This window comes from Vespa crabro, chromosome 17 (genome assembly GCF_910589235.1).
Source record: "Vespa crabro chromosome 17, iyVesCrab1.2, whole genome shotgun sequence".
In the NCBI taxonomy this organism is placed as follows: Eukaryota; Metazoa; Arthropoda; class Insecta; order Hymenoptera; family Vespidae; genus Vespa; species Vespa crabro.
Genome location: NC_060971.1, coordinates 2,758,326 through 2,768,769, shown reverse-complemented (window position 1 = coordinate 2,768,769; position 10,444 = coordinate 2,758,326). Strand labels below are relative to the sequence as shown.

The 10,444-nt window shown below is 28.5% G+C and overlaps 3 protein-coding genes across 10 annotated transcripts; 1 reads left to right on the top strand and 2 right to left on the bottom strand.

Moving 5' to 3' along the window:
• Window positions 1–320: 320 nt before the first annotated feature.
• LOC124430037 (ragulator complex protein LAMTOR4 homolog) lies at window positions 321–1,445 on the bottom strand. The gene is made up of 2 exons (XM_046976039.1): window positions 1,082–1,445; window positions 321–973 (listed from the first exon to the last, which is right to left on the bottom strand). Exons 1-2 carry the CDS (start codon window positions 1,151–1,153, stop codon window positions 734–736), a joined length of 312 nt encoding a protein of 103 aa, XP_046831995.1. The 5' UTR covers window positions 1,154–1,445; the 3' UTR covers window positions 321–733.
• A 408-nt stretch (window positions 1,446–1,853) lies between these two features.
• Window positions 1,854–7,553, top strand: LOC124430036 (AP-1 complex subunit beta-1). Of its 7 annotated transcripts, none has more exons than XM_046976031.1 (13): window positions 1,854–1,968; window positions 2,223–2,261; window positions 2,356–2,498; window positions 2,696–2,866; window positions 4,117–4,143; window positions 4,244–4,489; window positions 4,591–4,851; window positions 4,946–5,368; window positions 5,444–6,140; window positions 6,217–6,481; window positions 6,550–6,901; window positions 6,983–7,174; window positions 7,264–7,553. In XM_046976031.1, exons 3-13 carry the CDS (start codon window positions 2,391–2,393, stop codon window positions 7,336–7,338), a joined length of 2,817 nt encoding a protein of 938 aa, XP_046831987.1. In that variant the 5' UTR covers window positions 1,854–1,968; window positions 2,223–2,261; window positions 2,356–2,390; the 3' UTR covers window positions 7,339–7,553. The 7 variants fall into 7 exon arrangements, with proteins under 7 accessions (XP_046831987.1, XP_046831994.1, XP_046831990.1 ...); XM_046976035.1 differs by having other exon boundaries at window positions 1,867–1,968; window positions 2,360–2,498; XM_046976033.1 differs by having other exon boundaries at window positions 1,886–1,968; window positions 2,201–2,261.
• A 144-nt stretch (window positions 7,554–7,697) lies between these two features.
• LOC124430038 (40S ribosomal protein S27) lies at window positions 7,698–8,598 on the bottom strand. 2 transcript variants are annotated; one of them, XM_046976040.1, is made up of 2 exons: window positions 8,446–8,598; window positions 7,698–8,015 (listed from the first exon to the last, which is right to left on the bottom strand). In XM_046976040.1, exon 2 carries the CDS (start codon window positions 8,012–8,014, stop codon window positions 7,757–7,759), a length of 258 nt encoding a protein of 85 aa, XP_046831996.1. In that variant the 5' UTR covers window position 8,015; window positions 8,446–8,598; the 3' UTR covers window positions 7,698–7,756. The 2 variants fall into 2 exon arrangements, with proteins under 2 accessions (XP_046831996.1, XP_046831997.1); XM_046976041.1 differs by having other exon boundaries at window positions 8,467–8,566.
• Window positions 8,599–10,444: the final 1,846 nt, after the last annotated feature.

Genomic DNA, 10,444 nt, shown 5'->3' with positions numbered 1-10,444 from the left:
TTCATAAATCCGAGTTCGTAGAAAGATACAATAAACAAATAATGTTCAATGATAAATATCTGTCATATTATTATTTTTAAGAAAATCAAAAGTTCAAGAATAAGAAAAGTATCTATAATTATATCGTATAGTCAATAATAGTTATAAAAAAATGTATTGACACGTCCTTCATATGTAAATCCTGTAGAATTTCTGTATATAAAAAATCATTATTTCCAGAATTATCATACAAGAAGTATTAAATTTTATTTTTCCATATTTTTATAATTTTTTATCAAAATACATGTAATGAATGAAATAAAAATAATTAATAATAATAATTATAAGTAATTTAATGTATATTATAAAAGCATGTAAGCAATATCTAATACATAAATATCAAATACATTCATAAAATTGTAGAATAGGTAAATGGGTTTTAAAATATTTTATTTTTATTTTACTCTTTCTCAAATTTATTATATTCTCTATGTTATTTGTAACATGAAAACTTTTTTTTTTTTATTAATTTCAAAGAACAATTTCTTATAAGCTCGATAAAAATTTTATAATTTTCATCCTCGTTTTAATGACAGAAGTTCGCTGTAACCAGTTTTGAAATTTTTTTTTTCTATTGTAACTGGTTTTCAGTATAAGAAAATTGAAAAAAAATTATAGTGAATTTGCTTTGAATGTATTAACACACACACACACACACTTCCACGCGCACGCACGCATACACACATATTTATACTTAAACATCAATAAATTGTTGTGGTTCAATATTTTGTTCTGGCAATGATAATTTTTTCTTTACTACATAGATCTTCTTATTCGAGAGACAAATAATATAACAATGATCTGGATATGTAATTGATATTTTTTCAAAAGCTTCACCCATGGGAAATGCTTTTGGGTCTATTTTATTTGTCAACATTACCAAACCCACAATAACACTAGCAATTCTTTCATCATTCTCTAAATCGCCACCGGACTGAAATATAACGAAAAAAAATATTTTCTTTATACTAAATACATTATTTTATGATAACACAGATCTACATTAACCTATCAATGTGAAATATAATTATTAAAATATTACCGATATTACTGCTCCATCCTCTGTTAGAACTAAATATCCAATTTGATCAGGGATTCTTTCGATAGATAACATTTTTATTCAGTTGTTTTTCTTTTTTTTTTTTTCTTTTTACTATTATTAGCACTAATATTTACGATTTATAATAGACAGACGCATAATTTTGTATTTTCAACGTAGTTATTTATTAATAACTATTTACAGCTATTATCAATGTTTCTTCTTCTTCTTTTACTATGTGAACATGATACGTTTGCACAATATTACGTTAAAATTCTCAAGTTTTTCACTAACAATACTTGCTATAACGAAAAACAATGAAGAAACTCATGTAATGTGAGAGAAGCAATGTGATTGGTAGGATAGGATTTTATTATGGTAGACGCTGTTTCCTTTATTTCAAGAAGATAAGTAAAAAAGTATCGACGAATGAAAGAGACACATGAATATAAATATGTGATATATGTTTTAAAATAAAAATAGAAATATTCTAATTGAAAATTGAGATCTTTTTTTTTTTTTTTTTCTTTTGGTATTTAGAAATATATTTTGACAAGATAGGTTAAAAGTCTATGAAGATATATCACATTTCAAAATTCTTATAAATTAAATGTTAATTTAATTTATTATTAATAAAACATGACAGTATTGGATGATAAAAATAATAAAACTTAATTTTGGAACTATATTATTATCGATTTTCGACAATCGAAAGAAAAGCATTATTAATAATAAATATCGATATTTTTATCGATAAGTATCGATATTTCATCGATTTGTAACTAAACGTCAGTCTATGTGGAAGTGAGGTAAAGAAGGCGTATCGCTTTCAATTGACAATTGACAAGCTTTTTGCTTCGATTCTCAAATAATTTGAATATTAGTAAAAGGTATCAATTTTTGTTGATTGTTTTTCAAAATAAAATATTATAATCATAATTTTACATCATTTCTCTTTATATAAAAAATTTGATTATTGTCAGAGATATGTAGATATTTTAAATTATCGCATTTTTTTTTCTTTCTCTTTCTCTCTATTTTTATGCGCATAAGTTAAATTTCATTAGTTTTGTTAAAAAAAACTTTCGCTATCGATGTTACATAGATATATAAACTTTAAAGGAATTTTGAATTTTATTCAAAGTTAGCAAGAAGACACCATAGGCCTTAAACATTGATCCAAGTATGGTTTGCTATATTGAGTCCTTATTTAATTTTCCTATGTATAACATAAGAATTCTCTAACTGTATTTAATATCGATTTTTCATTTTCGAAGGTAGATCTTAATAAAGTATCTTTCCGAAAATCAAGATGACAGACTCAAAATATTTTACTACTACAAAAAAAGGTGAAATATTTGAACTTAAATCAGAATTGAATAATGATAAGAAAGAAAAGAAAAAAGAAGCTGTTAAAAAGGTTTGTATCTTTTCATTTCTTTTTTTTTTTTTTATTATTATTAATAATATTATTATATCGCATGATATCTTTTTAAAATCCTCATCTATGGGAAGAAAACTTAATTACATAACAAACATTATTATTAATAAAATTAAATTAAATTAAATTAAATTACCATAGTAAAGTTATATACAAGAGTAATCTAATTTGTTTAGGTAATTGCATCCATGACAGTGGGCAAAGATGTATCTGCGCTATTTCCCGATGTTGTTAATTGTATGCAGACAGATAATTTGGAATTAAAGAAATTGGTTTATTTGTATCTCATGAATTATGCTAAAAGTCAACCAGATATGGCCATCATGGCTGTCAACACATTCGTTAAGGTAATGTAGCGTTAGAAACTCATTGATTTACTACTAAATTTTATTAATGCACCTTCATCCTTTAAATAACTTATTGACACTTGGATGATGTTGAGAGTCTCTGTCTGCAAAGAGGCAAGCTGAAAATATTTTTTAAAGAGAGGTTCTCTTAATGAGAACAAATTGTGTCAAAAACAACTATAATTCCTTTTGCAGCCTGCCTCATACTATGTACAGACTGTGCTTTGCAAATTACACCAGTTTGTACAGAGCTGTCTGCGTTATGGGACGGAATGTACTTCTCCTTTCGTATTTTCTGAATTGCTTATTTTTCAAAGGGCACGAGCCTGGAGTTTGGCTGATATGAAATATTATGAATATTATATAAAAGGAGTAAACATCACAATTACATACAATTACAATGTATTAATTGTTATTGCGTATCACCAAATTCCAGAATTTATTTTCGATCAAGCATATAAATATAGCAGGAATGTTTCTATATAATAATTATGATATTTAACAAAATTTATTCATAAAAGGGTTTTAAAGGATCTGGATTAATGTTAATTTTTTGACACTAATGCACCAGTACAATTACTTTTCCAAAATTAAGCATGGAATTTTCTCATATTCACACAATATATTTTGCAATTAAACAGCTTGTAGCATATTGTGTAATTGTGTCACAGCTGTATATTTGCAATAAGAAATAAGAAATTGGCCTTTAGTTTAACTGCCATTTAATACAATATCAATGGTAGAAAAATGGATTCTCTTATACAATGCCTATAATGTAAACAGCATGATTCATCCAATTCTTTAAATGTCATTTTATATGTATTATTGCATTATAAATTGATGCCTGATACAATGAATAGGTCTGCTAATTGCACGAAAATTATTTCACTCTTTTCAGGATGTATATGCCATTAATAAATGTAATTGATGTTGAAAAAAATATTTTATAACACAGTTAATACGGAATATTTATGTACATCCTTTAATGTTCAACAGATTCTTAATAATATTTAAGTATTCTTTCACGCGCATGAATACAAAATTAATGTCAACTTTCTTACATTAACTTTGATATTTCAACTCAAAATAAAGAACATTTGTACAGTAAAGCCTTAAAATATCTCGTGCTCTTTAAAAAATGATCAGTTCTGTATAACATTATATTACATGGTTCATAAGTATAATATTTAACTATTAATAAAAATGGTGACGGTGACCAATTTGACCTTTTTCGTTCTGACACGCAAAAGGAGCTAGCGACATCTCCGATGACAAAGGTACCATACCAATTTCTACTTTGTTAAAATTCATGGGCTGAGATAGATAGCCACTGCTGTGACTAGACTTGAATCCCTGGCTTGCCCGATTTTTGCGCAGGACTGTGAGGATCCAAATCCACTGATTCGAGCATTAGCAGTTCGTACAATGGGGTGCATACGTGTTGACAAGATTACTGAATACCTCTGTGAGCCATTGAGGAAATGTCTGAAGGACGAGGATCCATATGTTCGTAAAACGGCCGCTGTATGCGTAGCCAAGCTTTACGACATTAATGCTGCTTTAGTTGAGGATCAAGGATTTTTAGATCAATTAAAAGATCTTCTATCTGATAGCAATCCTATGGTATGTAGGATCATTCCAATTTAACGAAAGAAGTATGATTAATAACACAGTGATTACTGAATTTATATATTTTTTTATATGTTCCTCTCATTTATTGTTAGGTTGTTGCTAATGCAGTAGCTGCACTATCAGAAATTAATGAAGCTAGTCCTAGCGGACAACCTTTAGTTGAAATGAATGCTCAAACTATCAACAAACTTCTCACAGCTCTTAATGAATGCACAGAATGGGGTCAAGTTTTTATATTAGATTCACTGGCGAATTATTCACCAAAAGATGATCGTGAAGCTCAAAGCATATGTGAACGTATTACTCCACGTTTAGCGCATGCAAATGCTGCAGTTGTTCTCTCTGCTGTTAAGGTAGAATTCTTGGTGCATTTTATAACAAACCAAAAATTAAAATTAAATTTTATTTATATCAAATTATAACGATTAATATTACATTTAAACTCAGGTTCTTATGAAACTGATGGAAATGCTTCAATCAGAATCTGATTTTGTTGGTACTCTTACAAAAAAGCTTGCCCCGCCTCTTGTTACATTACTCAGTTCTGAACCTGAAGTTCAATATGTTGCATTGAGAAATATAAATCTTATTGTACAAAAAAGACCAGATATATTGAAGCACGAAATGAAAGTTTTCTTTGTTAAATATAATGATCCAATTTATGTTAAACTTGAAAAATTGGATATTATGATACGTTTAGCATCACAAGCCAATATTGCCCAGGTTTTATCTGAATTAAAAGAATATGCTACAGAAGTTGATGTAGATTTTGTTAGGAAAGCCGTCAGGGCCATTGGACGTTGTGCCATAAAAGTCGAACCTTCTGCGGAACGATGTGTTTCCACATTACTAGACTTAATTCAAACAAAGGTATATACGTTAAATAGAATCATAACTTTTTATAGTCAATATGAAATATAGTATATCTCTCTTGCTTTTTATTAGGTTAATTATGTGGTTCAAGAAGCCATTGTCGTTATTAAGGATATTTTTCGTAAATATCCAAATAAATATGAAAGTATAATTTCAACACTTTGTGAAAATTTAGATACTCTTGATGAACCAGAAGCACGTGCTTCTATGATTTGGATAATTGGAGAATATGCGGAACGTATTGATAATGCAGATGAATTGTTGGAAAGTTTTCTTGAAGGTTTTCATGATGAAAATACACAAGTGCAATTACAACTATTAACAGCTATTGTCAAATTATTTTTGAAAAGACCTACAGATACTCAAGAATTGGTGCAACAAGTACTAAGTTTAGCTACACAAGATTCAGATAATCCAGATTTGAGAGATCGTGGATTTATATATTGGCGATTGCTCAGCACTGATCCAGCAGCAGCTAAAGAAGTTGTACTAGCCGAGAAACCTCTTATTTCAGAAGAAACAGATTTATTGGAACCAACATTGCTAGATGAACTGATCTGTCACATTTCTAGTTTAGCGTCTGTATATCACAAACCACCAACTGCATTTGTAGAAGGTAGAGCAGCTGGAGCTAGAAAATCTTTACCTGCTAGAAGTAATTCAAATGAGGATTCAGGGCAACGTACTACTACTACTACTTCTCAGCCTCATGCTCAAGTTATACTTGCACAGGACTCATTGATAGGTGATCTTCTCAGTATGGACATTGGTGAGTATATTATTTTTAAAGAGGTTGTGCAATAATATTGCACTTACGCAAATATAAGCCATATGAATTTTTTAAGGTGGACCAACTATAGTACCTCCAGCACCAGCTGCACAATCAGGATTAGGTTTAGATCTTTTAGGTGGTGGTTTAGATGGAATTTTAGGTAGTAATGATGGAGCTGCAAGTACTACAGCACCAGTTGTTTCTCAGAGTACAACAGGATTATTGGGAGATATTTTTGGTTTTAATCAAGGACCTACATCTTATATACCACCTAAAGTTAATTGGCTGCCTGCAGAAAAGGGTAAAGGTTTTGATATCTGGGGTACATTTTCAAGGAAGTAAGTATTATAATATATATGTAGTGAAATGGATTATTGTATTTTACTTCAATCTGATTTTAAAATAGGAATGGTCAAATCAGTATGGATATGACATTTACAAATAAAGCAATGCAACCTATGGGAGGATTTGCAATTCAGCTTAATAAAAATAGTTTTGGTTTAACACCAGCAGCACCATTGCAAGTACCAAGTCCTTTAGGTCCAGGAGCTAGCATTGAAACCAATGTAATTTTATCGACAGCAGGAGCAGTGCAACGCATGGAACCTTTAAATAATTTACAAGTTGCCATAAAGAATAATATTGATGTATTTTATTTTGCATGTTTAGTCCCTATGAATGTATATTTTACTGAAGATGGGCAACTGGATAAGAGAGTATTTCTTTCAACTTGGAAAGATATTCCTGCACAAAATGAGGTTATTTCTATTAACTTGCTTTCATAATCCTTCATTCCTCAATTTATGCTTTTCAATTAATAAGATTGGTTCTATCGTTAGGTCCAGTATACATTAAGCGGTATAATATTGACTGCTGATCAGGTAGTACAAAAGATGCAACAAAACAATGTTTTCACAATTGCCAAAAGAAATGTAGAAGGACAAGATATGCTTTATCAATCTTTAAAATTAACAAATAATGTATGGGTACTAAACGAATTAAAAATTCAGCCAGGCAATCCTGATGTTACGGTATGATGCAACTTAATCGTTACATTACATGTATATCATATATACTTTAACTTCAATTTATTAAATTTTATATTTTATACTATTTGTAGTTATCGCTGAAGTCTCGATCCGTCGAAATCGCACCTGGAGTTTTTCAAGCATATAATGCAATATTGCATTCTTAAGGGTTTAAGTAATTGTGTTAACATTAACACTACAGAAAAATATAGTAAAAATGTTAATGAATACTTGTTAAGCAATTTATAAAAATGACATGGAACGTGTAATGCATACAATAATCAATCATGATGTAAATTAATATTTAATTGTTATAAGCTGCTACATTTATTAAGATTATCTCTGACATAATTAGAAATAAAAAAAATTAATGATCATATAATAATCTGTGTATTCATTAAATAATTATTTGCATAGCATTATAAAAGTATTTCAGTATTGATGACGTGAATAAAATATTATGAAATAAAGGGATGCATGTATAAGCACACATATGTACACACATTGTGGTAGAAATATATACTCATTATAGTATAATTGTATTTATTTATCGAATGTAAAGAATGATGTTTGTGTCACATAAAATTAACATTGAACCTTCCTTCTAAAGGAGCAACCCTCTGTTAACCGTGCTTTACCACCAGTTGGTGTACATAAAATCGTACGGCAACCATCACACTCAACTGGTTTCTGTGCATGTGAAAAGATAGTTTTGATAGCATAACATCCTGGACATTTCACATCCATAAAATAGCTGTTAGGCTTTTGGACGAGTCTCTTTAATTTATGCTTTCTTTTTTCCTCAATAGGACTAGGATGCAAAAGATCACGAGCCAGTGGCATTCTGTAATAATATAATATTTAATGTTATTAACAAATTAAAAAAATGTTACAATCGAAAAATATACGTCATCATTTCTATACATAGATCGTCTAAAATTTTGTTTTAATAATACCATATAAATATAATAGTATAAATGTACATATTGCTCAAGATTGCTCAACCTTAAAAAAATAATTCAATATTATAAACATGAAACTTGAAACATTATTTCATTTGTTTGTATTACAATATGACAATATTAACAGATATGAAAACAGTAATGAAAACTTAAACGCAATTATAAGATAAATTTATGGAAACTACTGCATGGAATGCTGTAGGCTACTGTTCGACCATGTATGTGTACAATAAATATACCAATTTAAACTCATTTTAACGAATCATTACAATGATTTAAAGTCTTTACATATAAAATAATACATATACTTACGTATCTTGTTTAATAATTCACCTTAAATTCAATAATTACACTCTTAACCACGTGTTTACAGCACAGCGTTAAGAACTGGAAAGGAACGGCGAACATGCTATGAGTAAATAGTCTCTAGAACGGCGTCACTGTAGCCAATCGTCAAAAACAAAATACTTAAAATAGAATTCATGTACAAGACGAAGTATAATAGTAATGTAATTAGAAGAATTATGAATATATATATTCGTGTATATATGTGTGTGGGTATATACAAATATGTATATGTATATACATATATATATATGTGATCTTTATATTTAACACATTGAATTTTATTACAAAATTAATAATAAAATTCTAAATAGCATGAATTATTATTTTAAAGAATATAACTAGATAGACTTACCTATATTATAGATGCTTTATAAAAAGTAACATGCCAAATCCAAGGCGGATAAAAAATATCATTATATTCGATTAATTTTGAAATATTTGTAAAACAAAAAAAAAAAATTATTATATCTTTCTTTAATTTATTTATTTATTGTGTCATGATGATTGTTTTGCTTTCAATTATAAATATTAGATTTTAATTAAATTAATTGGAATGATATGACGGTATGTTATAATAAACAAATTCAGTTATCTATTATTTGCATAAATTATAATTTATTTCCTATCCTTTTGCATGGTATTGAGGTCAAAAACGTAACTATTGTAGTATTAAATACTCCAAATTATTTACAGACACTGTCATGATATGTAAGATTGATTTGAAAAATTAGATTTGCAACATGTATTACCTTCCAAATTGGATTACTAAGTTCAGGTAAAAACTGGACATATTCGATTTACGAATTGTAAAATCCTTAATTACAAGAGCAGTTAAGGATACCGGAAAGCAATCAATTATTTTATTAATACGTTACCAAGAGTATTTTTATATTGTTTTATATTATCATATTTCTTCAGCTGATTAAAAATTGATTTAACTTTTGATATCCCTAAAGCGCGCGCACGTATGTTCAAAGAACATTTTATAAAATTGATAATTGCCTCACTTGCACGATCGATACATTATAACAATCGATGTTATCTTTCAAAATACAGATCTTTCGGTTGTAAAATCGGTTATTATTTATACGATAGACATCATTTTTGCAAGATATTTTTTCTTTTTTTTTGTGTCTTTTTCTTTTTTTTCTTTTTTTTTCTTTTTTTTTTTTTTTTTTTTTTTTTAAGTATCTGCGGTGACAATTTATAAACATTATTACATTGGTCGGCCGGACATTTTGGCCGGTTGATCGTTTAATTGTGTCACAGAATGATATATATGTATAATTATCATGCGAATTTTAATTGCGGTAAACATTAATAATTATAAGTATCAAGGAATGATCGCACGTCCATTTACCAATGAAAGAAGCATTTTCTGGCTTATAGCGGTCAAGGAAATCTCTGTTATAAATTACAAAAATCAACTTTTTTCTTAACTTTTCTTTTTTTGTTCTTTTTTTTTTTCTTCTTTTGTTTTTCCTTAAATCGGCGAGAGATTAATTACAAATTATAAAAGCCATTTTTTCATTTTTCTCTTTTAATTAATGGACAGTAAAATGCAGAATACAAAAGTATTGTTGTAATCAATGAATGTTCCTATCATGATTTTGCTTATACAAATAACGCTCATTATTCGTATATAAATACGAATACAAATGTCTTTCACAATCACGATAGGTATTATTATAAATGATTCGTTCAAGAGACGCAACATGAGAATGATGCTCGGAGTTTTTCAAAATGCCCACTCTCAATCTTTATTTCGAGCTTAAGATCTCGACGGAAGCGCTAACTAGCGGTAGAACCTTCGTACTAACTTGACAAAATGCGATGATCTTTTCGTAACACGTGATTCTTTTCATAATTTTTCACTCCTAACTTACCGCAATTAGACGATATTTCAAATTTTCTATGTAATTCGTGTGAATGATAGAATATATCATGAGAAAATTCAAGCCTA